Raw genomic sequence first — 22416 nt, forward strand, 5'->3', positions numbered from 1 at the left:
TCTCACCCAGAGCATGGGTGGGAGACTCTTTGGGGAGCGGAACAGGCAGGACGGAGTGGGTGGGGATGTCCTTTAATTCCTCATGTGAACTTGTACCTTTTCCACATAAAACATTTTCTTTCTTTCATTCTATGTTTAGGAAATAGTGGTGAATTCATGCAAATTGGTTTAGGCTAATCAAGAATAATATGCCTGATTAGAAGGAATAAAAGAGCTAACAACCAATGGGAAAATAGCTTGTAAAACTCTGGTGGCGAAGGCTGATGTTGGTAATGGTGACTTACATGAGATGACTGGGGGGCGGGTCTTCTAGGCCTAAGTGTTTGGGTGGGGGCAGTGGAACAGGTAGAATCACTCTTTAACAAGAACATCAGTAATTGCTATTAGTTTATTAAGTGACTGCTATGTGCCAGGCACTGTTCTGATCCAACATATGAATTATCTCACTTTATCCATAGAACATAATAATCATTATTATGTCCCCTTTTCAGATGAGAAAGTTAAGAAACTTGTTCAGTGTCATAAAGCTTTGGAAATGGTACAGTCAGGATTTAGGCCCAGAAGGGTGGCTTCCAATCAGAACTCTTAACCCCACAGAGGACAGCACCCTAGAAGACACTATCGAGGGAACACAGCTACACTGATTCAACCTTCTGCTAGCTCTGCCCTCACTGAAAAGACACTGGGGCAGGTTTCCCAACTCAGCAGGTGGCTAGGGCCAAACGGGTAGAGGCTCCAATGCTATTTCTCTCTTTCTGGGTATAGGACTGAATGAAGGGGAATAACCCAGGATTCCTTTCACAAATGTTTACAGAGGCATGCTGTGCACTGGGCACTCAGCTGCTGCCTGGGATGGTCAGAAGAGGATCACCCGAGAATAGTCTCTTGGAAGTAGGAGAAAATAAAGGCCACTACGAATGGTCTCATTCAACAGAAATATTTTGATCCAAACTCCCAGAATGGAAAGATGGTGTCTTATCCCAAAATGTGACTAAATTACAAGCACATTCAAAGAATGCACAAGAAGATATAAGAAATGAATGCATTTTATACTTACTTCACAGCCTTACTAAATAAGGACACAGTATACATTCCCACCTGGCTGGAATTTCTAACCATAAAAGCTCCTTCTTTTCCCTGAAAAGGAAGGAAAATATGCAAGGAAGAGAAAGCATTTTCATTATCCTTGGAAACGGTTTTTCCTAGTGGATAGTAGGAAAGCAGATCTTTCAAATTCACTTTACATCTCGTTGATGGCACAGGTTATCCAACAGTTGTCACAGAAGGGGACCCACAGTTTAGCTTTCTTCCTTTTCTCAGTTTCTTTATAAATCTGCCTTGTGTGCTTCAACTTTTTCTTTCCAGTTCATTTTTAACCCTCTCTATAATTTTTTCTTTTGTATTTGTGTAAGCCTAATGTTTTAGTCTTTCAGAAATAAAATTTAAAACCACATATCATATCATGCTCTTGGTAAATTTTCGAAAACCAAAGATGCAGAGCAGATCATTTGTTCACGTTCTAAGTTCAACTTGTCCTGCTCAATGTCTTGCGCTAATTCCAAGCAGACCCAGATTTAGAAAGAGCGTAGACTAAATCATGAACTTGAGAAAAACGCCAAGTTAGGTAGTGAAGTCATCACATGCTCACTAGTACCCTCTCAAAGAGATAATTGCTGTGTTTTATTAGGTTGACCTATATCAAAGTGTCATTTTGTAGGTCAAAAGAGTTTGCTATTGGTAATTCTGTACCAATTGATAATGCCATAGAGATTTTATTCCCCATAGAGATTTCATTCCCCATTACATACATCTACTTGATTCTGATTCAGGAGCTAATGAGAAATGACACAGCTGAGGTAGACTGTTTACACAGATGGCCCCAATACATCATCTCTGTATTCATGCCCTGTGTAGGCCCCTCACATTGACTCTGTGCTGGGCCATGTGACTTGCTTTGGCCAATGGGACATTAGGAAACATGACAAAAGCAGAGACTCCATAAGTGCTAGCACCAAACTGGGGTTCATCCTCTTCAAACACTGTCTTGAGATCACCATGCTGTGAGAAAGCCCAAGTTAGCCACGTAGGGAAGAAGTATAACACCCTGGTTGACTGCCTCAGTTAAATCCAACCTCCCCACCCGCCGACTGCATCCACCAGCTAAATGCAGACTCGTGAGTGGCCCTAAGCAAAACCTGCAGAAGAACTGCTGGGCCAGCTGACTCACAGAATTGTGCGAATCATAATCTTGTTGTTTCAAGCCACTACATTTTAAAATGGTTTATTACACAGCAATAGATAACGGAAACAGAGGAAGTGGCTATATGTGGACGGCCTGGTAACCCAAGGCCGGGCCACCCACACTATGATGACATGACTGTTTAATTAGCAATAAGGTTTCTCTCAGAAGCGCGTGACCCTCTGGGCCCAACAGTAGAAAGAAATTCTTAGAGGCTATTTTAGAGACTAGAATATTTACCTTTTGTCTCAGTAACTGCTCAGATTGTGCCCTGGAGATGTTACCTGCAAACCAGCTGCAATAGAAAAGAATTCTGTATTTGAGAGTTAATCATTTTTAACTGCCTAACTTGTTACTTCATTTTCTAACCTGGAAAAGGAGACATTGGCTTCGATCAGGGGTTTCCAAACCTGGCTGCCCCAGAGAATCACCTGAGGAGCTTTTCCAAAATACAGATTCCTGAGTCTCCACCACCCAATCATGATTCTGGGGTGGGCCTGCAGGTCTGTATTCTTAAATGGGCTGGCATTTAGGAAACTTTGGCTTCCTTCTAGGTGATCTCTAAATTCTCCTACCTTTCACCATTTTGAATAAGAGCCAGAGATTAGACCAATAGAGAATATTCCAGTGAGAAAGTCGGGGTTGCCAAGGATGAAAGTTTCTGTCTTTCAACCCTATAATTTTCTTTTAATAATCCAATAGAAACACACTTTACAGCATCTGTTTTGAAAGCAAATGCTTTTCCCAAAAATATTTTTTATTTGCAGGATAGCAATAGATAAGTGTCTATGATTATATGAAGATGGGAACAGTTGCAGTGAACTGAGAAAAAGAAGATGGGCAACAGCCAGGTGTAATCTGAAATATTGTCCTTCTTACTATGTTAGCCAAGAACATCACAGTTTACTTTATATGTGAACCTCAACGGGTCACGGAGCTGTTTCTCATGGGATACCAACAATATCTCTAGCCTTTTGGTTTTGGCCAAAATGTCATACTTAGGAAACTGACAGGGTGGGAGCTGGGATGGGGCATGGGTTTGGGGGTTTGGGAGGATCTTCTGGCTAGAAGATAACACCTGAGGAGGAAAGAAGTACATAGGAGGGTGAGGGTGTCACTTGGTAGGCAGTTCAATGAAGTGGAAAGAGCCTTAGATGTGCCAGCTTGGAGTTTTGGGTGGTAGACATAACTTCCTAATAGGTAGTTGTATGGCTTTGGACAAGCCACTGAGTCTCTTTAGACCTTGGAATTCTGCACTTGTAAAATTAGGATGAGGCTTGAATTTGGTAAGTCTTCTAACTCCACCTTTATAGATAATATATAATTAACACTTGAGACATTAACTGATAATTTTCTTATTAATATTTTAAGCTAATCATAGCTAATCCAAAGACTCTTCAGGTAGTATGATCCAGGATATATGCCCATGGGCGATAGAAGAAAGAGATGATCAGGAATAAGGAAAGAGGGGAGGTGAGATTGTGTGTAAACCTCCACACCTACATACATACTTTGTGTTATAATTTTGCTGAATCCCGGCTGTTTAAAAAAAAATTCAGCATTTCAATGTCAGAGCAGCAGAGGCTTATGCCTAGTCCTATCACATGATCTTCATTCTAAACCTTGGTGCCTCAGTCTTTAATGGAATGGGTAGAGTTGCTCATGAACTTAAGGCCATAAAACAGATGCTTCAGTAGCACTGATAGGGCAGAAAGCTGGGGCACCAAGCACAGTGTGCAAAGGCTGAGCCCAAGATCAGATAGCCCTGTGGTCCTGATCTCTTTGATTTTAAGAGGGCAGGTCTTTCCTGGTCATTTCCCCCAATGCACACCTCTCACACACCATTTGAATCTAGAAACGATGGAGACACAGACTGTGTATATGGTGAGATGTGGGCTTTCTGAATCAAAGAAAGATTTGCAGCTCGCCTAAATGTTAAATACTAAAATCCATGATTGGAAGTTCACGCCTATTTCTTTAAGTCTTTGTCTTCTGCTGAAGTACAATTCTCTTTGGATAATTTTGGTGCTGGTCTGAGTCTTTTGGGTCTTTATGTCTTAGTTTGAAGTATTCCATCAAATGCTTTCCTGAGAGCAGATGTTGGGGAAGAGGTAGGACTAGAGGGTGGGAAGAGGTAGGACTAGCTAGAGGGTGGTAAAGAGACCATGCTGCAAAGGGGTACAGGGTACAGCACGTCTGCCCCAACGTGACAGGTATGCCTAGGGCCAGGCTGGGTTAGAAGGAAGAGGAAGAAGCAAAACAGAGACATGTATTTTATAAAAGCTCTCACTGCACTTCGGGCCAATGAATCAATAACATAGCACTTATACAAGAAAAGAACTAGAAACATGCATAATCCTGTTCAAGGGAACTGGTTGCTGTTGGGAAATAGATGTCTGAGAGGTACAGTATGTCCTATTACTCCCACCTCTCCTTAACATGAGTCTTTAAGTCCAGGAGATTTATTTGTCCTTATTTGTAGGATGATAGAATCTTAGATGTTGGAAAGGACCTTAACAACCACTTAGACCAGCCTAGCTCAGTATAGTTGGGATGATCATGCATTCTTATTTGGTTAGAAGAATCCAGTTAATGCCTGATGTCCAGGTGTAATCTTTAATAGTACACTCTTTCTCTCTGTAAAGTGTCCTAATTTGGATGTTAAATGATAAGGTCACCCTAGGAATAGGAATCTTTTAACATAAATGCTGCCATGTTTAAGTCTCAGTTGTGCTACCTTATAAAATTACTGTATCATAAATAACTTCAAAAATTGGACTCAATGCTAATAAGAGCCTTCAAGCATCTCCCTGGGGAGAGGCCTCTAGGGAAGACATAATCATCAGAAATGTTATACGCAGTATCTATGAAGACAAAGTGAAATGACAGGGACACCAGATATATGATAAATCTAATGAATACATGCAGCCATTTTAGATCATCCAGATTGGGGGAAAATATTTTCATTAGTAACAACCCAGATCATTGTCACCCGTCATCCAGATAACTGGCCCAGAGCCTCACATGAGTTTGCTCATGGACCACAGCTTCCTGAACAAGTGTGAGCCATCTGTTTTAATGCCTTTGGGGACGAATAGAATTGAAACATCTATATCTAGTTTTAGAGGACTTTCAAAACTCACTCATAGTCATCCAGGTTTTCCTCTTCTTCAGATGAACTTGACTCAGGGAATCCCCTGTAGAAGAAAGGAAACAGCATGAATGCAAAACCACCAAGAAGGAATCCAAGTACCTATGGTAGCAGTGTGATAGGAAATCCCACCCTGCTTTCATCCATGTAAATAAAATTTAGCTGTTAGGTTTCCCTTTTTGCACTTGGGAAGGTATCAGCCAAGTGAAGAGAGAGTTGCTCACAAGTTGAGTTCATGTCCAGTTTTATGAGAAAATGGCTGTTTGGTGTAAGTCCCTGGGAGGTCCCCAGGAACATGCATTTCTTTGAGTCTCTCAGAAGAGTGGCTTGTGAAATAGATGATGCCTCCTTCAGGGACAGCTGTAGTATACAGTCAAAAAACTCTCGGGTTGTGTAGAGAGCTATTCTTAGAGAAGAGTTATTGAACTCTAGGTTGTTTTTTCTCCTGCTAGCGGTGCCCAAGCCAGGTACATGCATGTTCATGCTAACACCAGTGTGTCTCAGGAGTGATGGAGAGCAAATGTGATGGAGGGCAGTGTGAGGAAAACGGCAACCCGCAAATCATCAATTCAGACCAACTAACTTAAGGGTTCAGAGACGCAAACTACATGGATTTTTTGGGGGGGGTTATATTTACTTTAAATGTAAAGTCTCGTTGCAAAATTATTGCAAATTTGGTTAGTTTTTCCACTAATGGAGCAAATCCTGGGTGTGAAGGACTATTTGAATTTGATATACCATGACATCTTTGAGGTGCTGTGATTCACGACATTTCTTTCACTTTGGTTACTGCAGGCAAAATCTTCACCGCTACGAAAAAAAGATACATTTTGTAAATTTATGTTTCTTTAGAAATGCTAAATGACAAAAGTAATTTTGTTAGGTATGTTTTAGCTTTACTCAACATTTTGACCCAAACGTTTCACTTGGTTTGGAAATTAAAGCTAATGAATCATATTCTCATTTTGGTCCTTGCAGGGACTCCAACAAAAAGCAGTAGTTTGACAGTACCCCTAAACAAAAGTGAACTGTTAATAATGGTTCGTAATAACCCCAAACAGTAGAAAACTTGGATTAATAAATCATCTTGACTGGGTTTGCCCTGATTTTCTTGTATATATGCAAGCATTCTGCCACATATATTTTAAAATTAGTTATTTGCTTTTTTTGCTGTGGTGATTACAATTGAAAGTCTTGAAAACACTGAATTTTCGACTCCATGTAGACGCAGATGGATAGGCAGGGTTTTCATCATTCTCTACCATGCACCATTTTCTCTCTTTCATTTTGGGTGTTGAGCAGAGCATGAGGAAATGCCTATCTCTCCAAGTTCAAAGCTTGTTTTATTTGGAACGTAGGACCTATTTCCCGTTTGCCTTCATATCTCAGGCTCTTATTCAAAACCACACTTCACAGTGACAAGCTTCCTTAACAAGGAAATGCCTCTCTGGCTCCGGTTCCAGGAGTGCCTCCGTCTCTGCCTTCCTGAAGAGCCTTGCTCACTAGCATAGTTTTTTTACTTCATCTCTTCATAAGAAAACTATTATTTTAAAATGCTAAGCAACCTATTTAGCCTTTTTTTAAAGAACACCTGGACAATGGCCGTCAATAGTGCATTTCTTAGGTTTATCCATGTAATGGAATATATCAACATTCAAAATAGTCAGGTAGATTGTGTAACAATATGAAGTCAGTTAACACACTGAACTGGATAGATACTTAAACATAACTAAGATGGTAAATTTTATGTTACGTTTTACCATGATTAAAATTTTTTTTCAAATTAATAATTAAGTCTATCCTCATGTATTCAAATGGGGAAAATGCCCAAGATGTTACGTGAAAAGAACAAGTACCAAAGAACCCTGTGTGGTCTTCTTTAAGAAGACTGATATTTAAGTTCGCTCTTTATGTAACACATGCATAGAAAACATTTTTAGAGGAATGTACACTGAAGATTCTGCAATATTTGAGTGCTTTTATGGCAGCATGGATTATTTTACTACTCAGAAAAAATAAAGATTAAAAAGCAGATCAGCTGAAGGTAGTATAAATGACAGAAAGTTGACAAAAAGTATTATCTCCTTATATGAGCTGAGAATCATGGCTGCATTTTTAAAATTCAAGCTCCGTGAAGACTTTTTAGCAATTATCATAATTCACTCACAGATGATGTAATGCTACTCATGCTAAGAAGTGATTAATCGATCGTTTGTCCAGATAACTAGCTTTCTGAAGTTCTAGGGAAAAGTCCAGGGTCGGGACTAAATATTGGGTACACAGTTTAAAAGGGTGTCAAACTCAGTAATCAAGATAAATAGTGTTTTAATAAAAATCAACGCAAAAATCCATGGTGAACAAAATAGCCGCATTTTAAATAAAGGTAGGACCTGGCAATCTGTGAGTTGATAGCTCTGCAGCAACCCCAGGTGAATAAATCATGTTGACTACTTATTCGTATACTGCTCCATTCGTTTCACTGCACCCCTCTGAATGAATCACTGGGGCTTCTGGCAGGGAGGGGACCTGGCACAAAATTGACATGACATCTACGCTCTTTGGATCTGAGCTCATCAATTGTCTCTTTCCACGGGAACACTGGCTGCAGGCAAATTAACCCCTCCCCCCTGGCACCAGCTGTAGATTAATACACTTGGATTCTAGCTCTACTTTGGAACGAAAGGTACCATAGCTTGTTATACAGAAGACAACAGCAAGAATACACTTACATTCTTTAAAGTTCCATATGGCCTTGTGGCTGTATTATCGGTACAGCGAGGCATTTACCTTAGGTAATAATGAGGATGGCAAGAATAAAAGAATAAGAGGGCAGGGAAGAAGCAAAGAAAATTGATACATGGTGAGTCAGAGAGATACTCTGCATCCATTGTGGGGAATGATGGACATCCGTACCCTGGGGGAGTGGGCCCATTTGGTGCCAGACACCAGAGAGTCACACGATTTAGGTATTGCCTTCAAGGTAGTTTCAATTTTGGCTTAAGGTAGCATCTTTGGCTTAAAAACCTGAGGAGACTAATCATGTCAGGAGAGGCGAAGGTATACATCCTGAGAAGCCAAGCCACATCTTGCTTGAAATACTGCTCGTCATTTGGCCAGTGATGCCGAAGCACATTACAAAAGCCCACTCTAAGCTCTCTCATGTAAAGGATATATTTTAAAGATTCAGAGTTCTGGAATGTGGGGTATTTGGGGGAATGGGGAGAGAAAAGAGGGAATAAAATGCTCAAGTATTACTTGGATCATTAGATTGGATAGTCTAAATGGAAATACCATGCTGCTCAGCCCCAGTGGGGCCGCTGCTTCTGGCTTCTGGCTCAAGTGTGGAACATTTTCTGAGAGGACAGCCTTACCTCAGCTAAGGTTTGTGTGGATAGCTTTGAGGCTGAGCCCCAAGGCAGTGAGGGAATGTCTATTCTACATGCTGGCAGCAAGACTAAAAGCTGAGGTTTACCTTTTCAGTTTCCTTACTTGCCACCAGTCAGGGTAGTCTTCTCTTGGAATATACCGCATATTGACGTTTGGCTGGGAGCCATAGTTTTTCTTTGTGTCACTGTCATGCTGGGCTAGACTGGTACTTGAAGATGGTTCATCCATTTTGAAAATAGGAATTGCTCGAGGAATCTTTGGCTTTGGAGGACAAGAGATTTTAATATATCGCAGTGAGGCAGGGATTCATGTACGGGTAACTAACAACCAAAGTTTGTCAGACCTTAAATTAAAGAGAAGGGAGGGAGGGAGACAGACAGACAGACAGACAGACACACACACACACACACACACACACACAGAGAGAGAGAGAGAGAGAGAGAGAGAGAGAGAGAGAGAGAGAAGAGAGAGAGAGAGAGAGAGAGAGAGAGAGAGAGAGAGAGAGAGAGAGAGGGCAATGCTAAACATTGTAAAGATCTAGAGCATCTGGAACTCTCATACTTTGCTGGTTGGAGTATGAAGTGGTGTAACCATATTGAAAAGCTATTTACAGAATCTACTAAAGCTGGAAGTGCCCATACCCTGTGATCTAGGAAGTCTATATACATACCCAACGGTGAAATAAAAAGGCATGTAAAAGAATGTTCACAGCAGAATTATTTCAATTAGATGAAAACTTGAAACTACCTAAATGCCGATTGAAAGGATAAAACAATAAACATATTGTGGTTGTAGTAGGTTAAATAATGTCTGCCCCAAAGATGGTCATGTCCTAGTCCCTGGGACCCATGAGCATGTTACCTTACACAGTAAGAGGGACTGTGCAGATGTGATTAAGTATCTTGTGATGGGGAGAGTATCTTGGATTATTGGGGTAGGCCTAATATCAACAGGGCCCTTATAAAAGGGAGACAAGAAGGTCAGAGATTAGAGAGATGTGAGAATGGAAGTAGACATCACAGAGGAAAGAAGATGTTACCCTACTGGCCCTGAAGATGGAGAAATGGGCCAGGAACCAAGGTTCCTGCCCCGATACGTGGCCTCTAGAATCTGGAAAAGGCAAGCAAATAGATTTTCCCCTAAAGCCTCCAAAAGGAACACAGCAGTGTGGACCCATTTTAGACTTCTGATCTTCAGAACTGTAAGAGAATAAGTTTGTGTTGCTTTAAGTCACTAAATTTATGGTAATTCGCTACAGCAGCAATAGGAAACTAATACAATGGTGTATTCACACAATAGAATTCTATAGAGCAATGAGAATAAACTAAAACCACATACTGAAAAATGGGCAAATCCCATATTGAACAAAAGAAGACAGAAAATGAATGACTATATACTTTATGATTCCAGTTACATAAAGGTCAAAACCAGGCAAAAAAAATCTATGATGTTATAAATCAAGCTAGTGATTACTCTGGGTGGGATGTAGTAACGAAAAGGAAACAGGGTACCCCTGGGGTTCTGTGATGTTCTGTTTCTTAATCTGAGTGTGGGTTATACAGATGTGTTCAATTTATGAAAATTCATCAAGCGGGACACTTACCGTGTTTCCCCCAAAATAAGACCGGGTCTTATATTAAGTTTTGCTCCAAAAGACGCATTAGGGCTTATATTCAGGGGATGTCATCCTGAAAAATCATGCTAGGGCTTATTTTCCAGTTAGGTCTTATTTTTGGGGAAACACGGTAGGACTTGTATACTTTTCTAAGTGCATGTTATACTTCAATTAAAAATTCACATAAATATATATATAAGCACTGAATTTAATTTTTTCACACTGTATTTTACTTTTTTCCAGGGATTAGTATCCTGGACATTTGACTTATGCAGCACACTGCTACCGTGTTTTCCCCAAAATAAGACCTAGCCGGACCATCAGCTCTAATGTGTCTTTTGGAGCAAAAATTAATATAAGACCCGGTCTTATTTTACTATAATATAAGACCGAGCCTAATATAATATGATACAATACCGGGTCTTATATTAATTTTTGCTCTAAAAGACGCATTAGAGCTGATGGTCTGACTAGGTCTTATTTTCAGGGAAACAGGATATTTATGAGCTGTGGGGGTGGTTCCCTCCAAAGATAAATGCAGTAGAAAGTTCCCTAATCGGAAATCTGAACAGAACAGCTAGAAAGCAGATTTTTATTTTCCTCAGCTCAGTAAAATAAGTTCTCTATCAAATGCTCTGGTAAAAACAAGACAAAAGAAAACATACATTTCCTGATACTCTCTCTGATCCCTGATCCCTGATCCCTTAGGGCAGCTTAAATCAAAACAGACCTTGGCCACTGATTTGCCTGACTGGCAATTTTCTACTTGTACACATTTCCCTGAGAATTCCATGCCAGAGACTAGATGCGATGGTTTCTGGCTCCTAAATTATCCTCTACTCTTAGATTTGTTTAAAACAAACTTGATTGGAGTATAATGTATGTATCATAAAATTCACCTTTTATAAGTATAGAACTTAGTGACTTAGTAAATTAATCGAGTGGGCTAACCATCACCGTAATTCAGTCTGAGTATATTTCTATAACTTCTATAAGATCCCTCATGCCCATTTTTAGCCAGTTCCCATCCCCATGCTGGCCTCAGGCAACCACTAATCGACCTTTGCCCTTATGGATTTGCTTAGTCTGCACATTGCTCTTAGGTGTTTCATGGGGCCATAATTTTCAAGTTTCAGGATTGGAGCATGTATCCAAATCAAAATAGCAATATCACGATAACAAAATAAAACTCTAAAGCTTTATAATTGTATTAGTTACCTAGGGTTGATGTAACAAATTAGTACATGTGTAGATTAAAACAACAGAAATTTATTCTCTCACAGTTCTGGAAGCCAGAAGTCCAAAATCAAGGTTTCAGCATGGCCATGCTCCCTTTAAAAGCTTTAGGGGAGAATCTTTGCTTGCCTCTTCCAGCTTCTGGTAGCTCTAGGCATTCTTTGGCTTATGGCAGCATGACTCCAATTGCTGCCTAGGTCTTTAAATGGCCTTCTTCTCTGTGTATCTCTGTGTCCTGTCATCTTTTTGTGAGAACACCAGTTGTAGGATTTGTGACCCATGCTACTCCAGTATGATCTCATCTCAGTCCTTAACTAATCACATCTGCAAAGACCCTGTTTCCAAATAAGGTCACATTCTGAGGTTCTGGGTAAACATGAAATTTGGGGGACACAATTCAACCTATTATAACAATGGATTTCTTTTTGCCCTTCATGTTGGTTCACAAAAAATATATTGTTTTTACTTAGGTAGAAAGATAGAAGTAAGTACGTGTGAATGTGTATAGCTAAAAATAACTACCCAAGATACCATAGAGCTGATGGATGGGGAAAGACACCCCTTAATTTCAGGTGAGCTTCTGGAGAACTATTGGGAGGCCATTTTATGTGTCTCCTGGCATTTGAGGAGGCTGATACCTGCCTGGGAAGCCTAAAAGAAGGAGGCTATGGCTATGAACCCAAGAAAGTAGGGAACAAGGAGAACAGCAGCCTTTACTGCAAGAGCAAGCCACATACAGTTTTACTGGCTAAAGCAGTTAAGGTTTTGTTTGTTTTCCTGGAGGCCAACCCAACCCTTGGGAGAGGGTTGGCAGGGAGCCATCTTGAAAGGAATGCTGCCCAAGATTGGTGAATTGACCCAGCAGTAAAGTTGAGGGCTAGAAACGCAAGAGCTAAGGGTCAAGATATTTCCTCTGTCATAAAACTACATTTGGATATGCACCCCAGTGGTAAACCCATGAAAGTCTCCCATAAGATAAAGAATTAGCATTGCAAAACTGTCTCACCCAGAAGCCACCACTACGAAATCATGATGGGACCAACCACGTATAACTGTCTCTTTTATTAGACCTGTTCTTTCTGGGCCCCAACCTTGAAAGGGTCAGAAATCTCAGCCTCTCTAAGACTCCTCCCCCAAAGCAGGCTGCCTTCTGTGCAGACTTGAGCTAGGTGAAGGGGAAAACTTTTAACTTGGAAAGATGTTTGGATTCGTGTGAATGTAACATTGGATGAGAAAGTTTAGAGGCTGTTCTCATGACTACCAGTAAATGGGAAATTTCATGTCACCTGGGAGTGACTAGAAAACTATGGAATCTCCCTGGAACAGAGGAACAGAGAAGAAAGGAACAGAGAAGAAAGCCCACCGAGTGGCTTTGAAGGGATAATGGAGAGAAAGAATTATGTTGTTTTCTGCTAGTGCCCCATGGGGGTCCCATTCCTCACCATTCCTCACCAGCATACTTACCTGAGGCAGTCCTCGCCATGCTGCTGCTGGTGGTAGGAGAGGAATGACAGCTAGTAACAGCTGCCTGTTATGTATGATACCATCTTAAGAACTTCTCCCACATGTACTCATTTTTAGTGACTATTTACATGCTTACAGGTTAGAAAAAGATCCAGTTCTTAAATATAAAAATATAAAATGATATAACGGTTCTGTATTTGCGTTTGTTATTTGATACTGCCATTGCTATTGGTGATAGCTCACAGCTTTTCTCTCTTTGCTGAGCATCTGAATGAAGCCTATATTTTCTAGTCTTGAATCTGGCAACTCTTGATTTATCTAATATATCTTGACTATGAAAAATTTAAATGTTGACTTACCATTCTGTCTGGGAAAGTGGGAGCTCTGTGTTTCTCTTCCTTTGTTGCAATGTGCAGATCAGCATCTGAAAAGTAAAATCAAGCAATATCAGAAGGAACTTTGAATAAAACAAAGCAAAACATCCAATGTCATGACTCAAAAGAAAGAAATAGCTTGTGTGTGAGCAATAGTTCACAATAAATGAATTCAGACACATTTGGAGTGACTCTGCTGCTTTCCTGTATAACACCCAACTCAAACACCACTCTTCCACCATTGATTATCAATATCTTCCCCAAATGGGTAAAAAATTCAAGTTTCTCTAAATCCTAAAAACTTAATGTATACCACATTTCCACCCTGTATTTGAGTAGCATATATCAAATCCATTGGGTTGTACCTATCCATGTCTGATTCCTCTTTGATTGGTTCATACAAGATGCTTATAAATAGCTCATCTATAAGGAACAAACCTATCCCATGATTTTTTTTCCTGTATGATAATTTTTGGTTTCTCTTTCTACCCATACATGTAGATAAATGTCCAGGCTATGAGTGTGAAGCCATTATATACTTTATAAGCCAGGTGGACATATGGTTTATTGACGAAACTGGATCATTTCTGACAGTGACAGGTAGGCTTTTAAAAATTATGCCAGTTCACCAGCTGCAGAATGAGACTGCCCCAAACAAACTGGGGTGTATGGTCCACTTTGTAGGCCACATACCCTGGAAAGAGGGTGGTCCCAGGCATTTTGAAGACAGAAGGAAGCAAAGATACTCAACTGTTTCCTTTCTGTGCCCATTGGCTTCCCTGTAGCTCGGCAGGGGAGGCCGAGGGGATAAATTACACTCGAGGAGATAGACAATATCACAGCTGCTACTGAGCCATAATACTTCTACATTCTGTAGTTTTCTTCAGAGGCTGGCAAAGAGCCTGTGGCACCTGGGACACATGGCAGGTGACAGCCAGACAGATTCTGGAGAGATAATTCCAAGGCAGTGCTCTCTCTGGCCTTTTTCCTGCTCTTCCCCTGGGAGTTAGGGCAAGGTCAGAGCTGGAATCTGTCCTGCTGTGTAATGGTGCTAGACCATAGACAGGATAACTGGGGGAAATGTTTAATGCTCTGAGGCGACATTACTTCTCAGCCCTTCACAGTGGAGAGAAGGTCCACATATAGTAAATTCTGTATAGTTCATCAAATCATTATCACTCGTGAATATAAAGGGCAATATGATCTAATTAAGATGAAGAAATATTCATTGTGTAGTCTAATTGAGATGGAAAACAGTGACTATTCATTGATTTGGGTGTAAAATGACCAGCAGTAACATTAACATAATTGTCACTGCTGCTATGAAGGGGATTTGGATATCTCATGTCTCTGTGTGTCATGAAGTATTATCACATAACAACTGATCTCATTCAATTCTTCAAAGTCATTGAAATACAAGCATATTTTTTTCCAGGCTGGTAAAACTGTTACCAAAATAAGTTCTCCTTTTTATTTATTGATAACTTCATGGTGTTAAACAATGATAAACTTCTAAAATATGTAAGACTGCTTCATGTAAGTATCCTGGTGAAGGAATGGGACTCAAGGGCACAAGCAGAAAATAACATAATTCTTTCCCTCCATTATCCCTTCAAAGCCACTCAGTGAGCTTTCTTTTCTGTACCTGGATAAAGTCTCAAGCAGATTTCCCTAGGAATATAATTCTGGAGAGAATCTGGTTGCATTTAAAGCAAATCCTTTTCTGATGTTATTAAGAAATCGATAAATATACACAGAATGGCAAATCACTTTAAATATATCTTTTAAGTCTTGTCTATCCATAATTTTGTTATATATGGTGATTAAAAGTGTTACTTAAATTTTTATCCTCTGACATATTTTTAAAAAGAATGCTGTTTTTGTCACTTTATGATTTTAGTTTGGGAACCATGCTGACATGTTCACCATATTCCACCCATTTGTTTGGAATTTATCTTAAACCAGGAAGAATTATGAGAGGGAATAAACAGCTCCTTGCTTGATCATGATTCAAATTTAATAGCAGATGTTAATATTATTATTTTAATAAAGATGACTCAATTAACCCTAGAAATAGACTTCATTTGCCAGATAGTATCTTTGGGGCTGGAATTTCATGGCAAACCAATCTGGCACATCTTGTTCTCCTTAACTATCAAGCTGTTCTGGTATGTGGCAGATTTGCCTAATGGAGCACTGTCCACCCAGGGTCCACCCAGTGTCCACCCAATACAGGGGTCACATTACATGCTTCCCAGAGAGTACATCCTGGGGCCGCTTTGCAACTCTGCTGGCAGCACAGGAACTTCCCGTCCACGAAGAACCCACTGTGGTACTTGATCAGCAGGTGGGGGTTGCCCCTTATCTCTGGGGAGCAGGCAGGAAGAAAACACAACATGAGCAAACATTGGCCCCAGAGAAGAAACACATCAGTAAGCTCTGTTATCACAAAACAATGACAACCTCATTTTGCCAGCAATCAGTGTAGAGTAAACGGTTCCCAGAGGATATAAGTCTTTCACTTAGAAGTTAAAAAGCCAAAAAGAAAAGTCTAATCATGTATATAGTGAGAACAACACAATAACTTTTGTCAGTGTTAAAAAAAAAACAAAACTAGTAGTGACAGCACATGGTATTCTCTTATGGCAGAAAGAGGCCGGAGGGTAGGACTAGATCTTAGCAAAAAGAAGAGAAGTTTCTAATAAACATATACATTCTTCCCACTTCTTATTTGGAGACATTTCAAATGTACAGAAAAGTTGCAAGAATAGTACAATGAATGTCCACATACCCTTTACCCAGATTCACCAATTTTAAGTGTTTGCCACATTTGCTTTCTCTCTCTCTCTCTGTACATACATACAAATTATTATGTATATATTTTTTATCATTGTTGCATTTTGCTTAACATTTGAGAGGAAGTTACAGATATTATGACCTAAATAATGTCACCCACATATACTTTAGCATGTAACTTCTGTTAACAGGGACATTCCCTTATATAAGCTTAAAGCAATGATCAAATCAGCAAATTTAACAGATACAACACTCAGTATATTTTTCATATTCAATTTTTTTGTAATTGTTCCAAGAGTGTCCTTTATGATCACTCATTTTCTTCTGCTGTAGGATCCAGTCCAGAATCACACATGGTATTTAGTTATCTAGTTTCCCTTGATCTAGAAGAGTTTCTTATCCCTTGTGTTTCATGACTGACCTGTTTACATTAAGGAATTAATGGTTTATGAGGCTACTTTTCTAGGAATATGGGCATATTTTAAAACCCATGGGAACAGAACAAAACAATCCAAAATAATGAAATTCTAATATTGGAGTGTAATACTGTGCCTATAGCAAACTAGCCTCTCCCAAAACCCAACAGAAAGAACTACAGGTGTTAGAGAATAGTTCAAGAAGAGTCTGGGGGGGGGGCAGGGCTGCTTCTATGTGTGCCTTCAACTTTTTCCTTCTTGATTTTATATTCAACTTGAGGATTTCTTATTTTGCTCCCAGGAGAATTCTGCTCCTCCTTTACAACGCTGAATTGAGGAAGTGTATGGAGGTAATAATAACTACTTTGCTGGGTCATTGAAAGGATATGGGAAAATGTATGTAAAGCATCCAGCACAGGATTAGGCCCAGAGTTGGTGTTCAATGAACAGTGGGCTTTAGAAATATCATTCCCTTAGTTTAACTCAGCTCAGCTTACCTGAGAAGGCTGACATTCAAAAAATCTTAACTATTAATGGAAATTGAAGGGAAATGATTACAGAAATCACAGAAAACAAAAGGAGTTAAGTTTATACAACATTACTTTCTGACCTTATGCTTTCCCAGAAGCCTAGCCTTTATACTGTACTGGGCAAAGAGTTGGATTTGGGCAATTGAATTATGAGTTCTCCATTATTAGGTATGTGACACTGGCCATGTCTCTTTAATTGATTTATCTGAAAACATGGAAAATAGTATGATCCATTTCCTTAGAGTTGTCAAGAGGGTACCCAAGAAAATGTTTTACAGGTACTTGACACAGTAGCTGGCAAATGACCTCCTTAGGAAGTATTAGGCATAACTTTCTATACACATCCAAAGTGCAGTAGCTACAGAACCTGACACAGCCCCGCGAGGACCTAGACTTTGCCCTGGTAAAGGTGAGCACACTGGGTGGGGAGCAGGTGGCCTGGCTTCCTCCAACGCGCTGGGAAGGCACAATAGCCAGCTCTGTGCAGAACAGGAAAGGGAATCTGACCCCCAGGCCTCCCCTATGTAACAACAAGAATGCAAAGTGAGGATGAGCATGACACAGTCTCTGAGGTTGGTAGGAAAATCAGTAGCTACTCTCTTGGCATTGGGTCCTTTTACGGTCATACCTTTCCTCCACCGACTCTCAAAAGAACTCAACCGATGACTCCCTTTTATGACTTTTTAAAATTACCTTTTTGTAATGCTTTCAACCACTGACTTCGGCTCTCTTCATTTGATGCATAGACATAGAGAAGCCCATCTTTATAGACAATCTGGAAATGAAAAGATTTGGTGCATTTGGATATAATGCATCATAGTTCACTCGGGTGCAACGGCAACTTTTCTGTTATCCGAAAGAAACTTGGAGTTTGCTTATGTAATATCCATTAGCTCGGAACTAATGGGGAAAAATATCTAGTTATTTTTATCCTCCACCTTGCAATTTGTTTTATCCCAGACACCGCTACACTCTGGAACATTACAGCGGGGATTCCCTGGGCCTGGAGAATTAGAAAATTATAAAATGTTAGCTATTACATGTGTCTTAGGTGTGTCCTGGTCCATCCACCTGCCCAGTGTGTGACTCTTTACAGCCAGTTTATCTGTTCTAGCCTCAAAAATGTCTTCAGGGATAAAATGTTCTTTACTTTTGCTATGCCATCCTTGCCAATTTTCATATAGGCTGATTGTTGTATAGTTCATGTGTATTTGGGGTAAAAATATGTCTCCCTGTTACTTATTCCCTTGGGATGTGTCCCAACCTAGGAATACCCAGCGTAAGCCACTATTCCTTAAGATACTTGTTTAAATGTTTGAAGATTACAATATCTTCCCCTTATTAGAATATCTTCTAGAATATCTTCTTCTACAAGATCCTCCTCTTGTTTACTCAACTTTTGTGGGTAAATAGTCCAGACCATTTATTAAACACCTACTAGTGTCTTGGCTCTTTCCTATTTTATTATTTTAATTCTATTTCAACTCTATGAAAAATATATGATTATGACCATTTTGGAAGTGAAGAAATAAACGCAGAGAGAGGATGAGTATGTTGTCTATGGCTACACAAGTATAAGCACTGGCTAGGAGCTCTTTGGGGCTCCAAAACCTGTGTTCTTTTGAGTACCCCATGCCACTGTGATACGGATTTGAAGCATTTTCCACGAGCACATGCTCTCCTGGTTTCTTCCAATTGGGTGATGTTCTTTTTTAAAGTGGGAAGTATAGAGTGTTCAGCAATCGGCTATTTTATTTTCATTTTTGGCCACAGTTCTCTCATACTAGCACTGAGTAGTCCAAACATTGGAAGGGTAATCCACCTGCCTTTAGATCAGAAAGGTAAGTATTCATGATATAATAAAAGTAGGGCATGCCTTAGATCAAGCCACTTCCCAAGGGTACTGTGGGCACACTCTCCATAGCATACCATTTAAAAAAAGACTTCAGGGTAAAAGTAAGACTCGCGGCATGCCGTGCAAAGCCCTTCATGATGTGGCCCTGCCCACCTTTCCAGGCTCATCTCTTTCACAGGGCTGCTTTATTCATAAAGACTCTCCAAACCTGCTGGACGATTTCACTGATCAGTGCCTTGATAGCTGCTGTTTCTTTGTTTCGCTGCCCTTCCTGTTTAACTCCATATGTCCTTCCCAACCCACCTCCAGTAGAAAATCTCCCTAACCTCTTGGAGTGAGGGGTGAAGCTTCTGCTTCCTGGGGCACCATGGCTACTCTGCCCACCTTTACCTTACCACTCACCCTCACTGCCTTATAATGATCTGTAAATGTGTTGTTGGGGACAGGGATGTCATTTAATGCCTTAGAGTACGCCTAGCACCTTGCAGCTGACTGGAAATGCCAGATGTCTGATGAAAGAGATTGTCAGAGCCCAAGGCAAGTCAGGCCACTGCAGCTGACGTGCTCACCTTTCTTCCTTTCCCTCTAGGAAAGGCAGATGGGTAGACAGAATTTTAGCAAACTTCCCAACTCCCATCTGGAGATGTTCCAAGCCTTGTCACTGTCTTAATGAATCTAATGAATCATTTCACAGCATCTTTATTTATCCCAGATATATCGAGTTCATAATAGGAAATATTCAAAGAAGAGCCACCCGTCCAATGGAAGGAATGTTGTCCCTCCCCTTACCTGAAATGGGTACTGTCTCTCCACAGGGGTCTGCTCCTCGAGATTGACTTTCTCCACACATCTGATTTTCTTAATGTCGATTGTTCCTTTTCTACTGCCTCTTTTCTGAATTAAACAAAATATATGATGCCTCATGTGATACACGATGGTGCACAAAGAAAAGCATGAAGTTAAGGTATGTTTGGAAGGGAGACTGGAAGATGGGATGGGCATGTGAGAATCATTCCAATTCATCCAGAGTAGTCAAAATCCAGTGACAACAGAATATATTTTTTGAGTGTGGACAAAACTCATATACTCCTCCAAAAGTCTTCAAGCAGCACTTAAAAATTTTGTTTGATAATCTTGAAACACATTTCAAATCACCTGCCATGTGCTTAATCTACTCAGGTACTCAGGAAAATGAAGATTTAACTCCACAAAGCATCTCCATCTTGTTTCAATTTTATGTCAGTATTTCTACTGTGACAGAATTCTCAACTGTGTAGAAATAGTCTTATTTCCAGCATAGTGTTAAGACAGGGTTTCTCACCTTCAGCCCTATTTGGAGCCAGATCATTCTTTGTGGTGGGCGCTGTTCTGTGCATTATAAAATATTTAGCAACGTCCCGGGCCTCTACTGACTAGAAGCCAGTAGCAGACTACCCCCATCCCCAATTATGACAACCAAAAATGTCCCCAGCCATTGCCAAATGTCTTTTGGGGGCAAAATCACTCTTAGTTGAGAACCACTGTTCTAAAGTGGTTTACAATTTTCCTTAGTAAAGTTTATCAATATTTTAAAATCCTTTATCTTACATTAGTTATACCTTGGTTAAGAAAAGACAGTGTGACAAGTGAGTGCAAGTTGATCTTTATAAGCCGAGGAACCTGATATTGTTTCATTATAATTAAGCACTTTGTGGAGGTTTAAGAAAAATAAATAGTATAAAAACAATGGAATGAGTAAGCAGTGTCTCACCATTTTGTCATATTCGTAGTAAGAGAGGTTTGTTTTGGTCAAAACAAAAAGCCGCTCTTTGTAGTTATTTGGAGACATTTTCTTCTTTTGCTGTGACCTTTTCAGAAGAAGTTCTTCTAGAATGGATCTTGTATCCATACTGTCGTCCTAAATAAAATAAAATAATTAAAATGAATGTTTACAGCATCTAGCTAGGTTCTCTTTTACTTTCGTAAATTTTATTCAACTATTTCTCATTCAGGGATAATATAAATACTATAAATTTTTAAAAGTTAGATTTAGGATTTAGGATTATAGAGGAAAGGTAGCTAAGCAGTCCCTTAAATACATACAACAGCACTTTTTTTCTCCTGCTTTGGCTTTGACTTTTATAAATATATTTATTTTTTACAGCATTCTATGCCTTTTACTCACCTCCTCCTCTGGGTCATAAATTCACCATCTTTACCATACCCTCCAGATTACCTTATCAAAATTCTCCTTTATTCTTTAAGCATTCTATAGGCATTTGTTAAATTGAATTGGATATGATCAAACTTTTGAAGATTTCAACTCCAGGCAGTTCACTGTGTCTGAAGTAATTGATCAGCTCAGTTTCTTTCCATTAATGTGACCAGTTGTTTGACTAAATTATCCAAATCACTGTGAGACTCTGATATCATTATAAATTACACCCAGAGCCCCTGAGCATGATCAGATCTTTAACATAAAGAACGTGAGTTTACTTTTCAATGTTTCTGAGAATAAAACATTTAAAAATGATAGCAAAAGAGATTTAAAAGAACTAATAAAAATTGGTACTTTATAAACTAAAAACACTCTTTTCCTTCCCAGACCATGTAAAACATGAAAACTTAAAGTATTTCTGAAAACTAACGCATTCATTTTCTAGTTCTACTAATTCTTGTTTCAACCCTCAGTCTGATATCAGGTCTGATAATGAAAAGTAGTGTGACGCAGTAGGCTACGAACAGTGTGTTCTTTTCTTTGTGAAATCACACCATTAGTAGCAGTCAGATGCCCAATAATGACTATCTTTCTTTGCTTATTGATAATCTGAAGGTAATTAACTTTACTCACCTTACATTGGAGAGAGCCCAAAGTGTGCTTCTGGGTCCTTACCTCAGGCTCTAAGCAAACAGTTACTGCTCTGAGGCACCACCACTCATTCCCTCTGGCTATGCCAGAGTCAGGCAGTAAAAAGAAGATATTTGCATCTTATTTATCACTCTGAATCAGGAAGCATCAACACGGGCATTGCTCAGTCTGGATGGAGGCAGATACCAAGTGAACCTGTCCAATTGCTAACGGGCACGTCTTACTCACCCAGGCGTATGATGGGCCCGTGATGGCAGAGGAGTGGAAAGAAAGGGAGACTAAGAAACACAGCTTGGCACTGAACAAACCAGAGTCAGGCCCCACCAGCTCCCCTCCTGACATAGACCACACCACTCTAGAAATGGGAATCAAAATCAGCTTTTATTATTTATTTACATAGATCAGAAGACAATCCCTCAGATGTTCTCCAAGGGCATCGTTTATTTATAAGCAGAAGTAGTAGAAATCTTATCCATTAAATATAACAGAGTTTTGGTCACTTTTG

The 22416-nt window shown here is 39.8% G+C and overlaps 1 protein-coding gene across 1 annotated transcript in view; it reads right to left on the reverse strand.

Moving 5' to 3' along the window:
* Positions 1 to 22416, reverse strand: part of BMX (BMX non-receptor tyrosine kinase) — a 43361-nt gene that overhangs the window by 15846 nt on the left and 5099 nt on the right. The window contains exons 2-11 of the mRNA XM_081043604.1: positions 20814 to 20960; positions 19853 to 19957; positions 17902 to 17983; positions 15714 to 15833; positions 13452 to 13516; positions 8863 to 9038; positions 6129 to 6200; positions 5383 to 5436; positions 2480 to 2534; positions 1058 to 1137 (exon numbers count right to left, since the gene is read on the reverse strand). Coding sequence (XP_080899730.1) covers positions 1058 to 1137; positions 2480 to 2534; positions 5383 to 5436; positions 6129 to 6200; positions 8863 to 9038; positions 13452 to 13516; positions 15714 to 15833; positions 17902 to 17983; positions 19853 to 19957; positions 20814 to 20960 — 956 coding nt within the window. The remainder of the gene's footprint in view (positions 1 to 1057; positions 1138 to 2479; positions 2535 to 5382; positions 5437 to 6128; positions 6201 to 8862; positions 9039 to 13451; positions 13517 to 15713; positions 15834 to 17901; positions 17984 to 19852; positions 19958 to 20813; positions 20961 to 22416) is intronic.

This window comes from Rhinolophus hipposideros (assembly GCF_964194185.1).
Source record: "Rhinolophus hipposideros genome assembly, chromosome: X".
NCBI lineage: Eukaryota > Metazoa > Chordata > Mammalia > Chiroptera > Rhinolophidae > Rhinolophus > Rhinolophus hipposideros.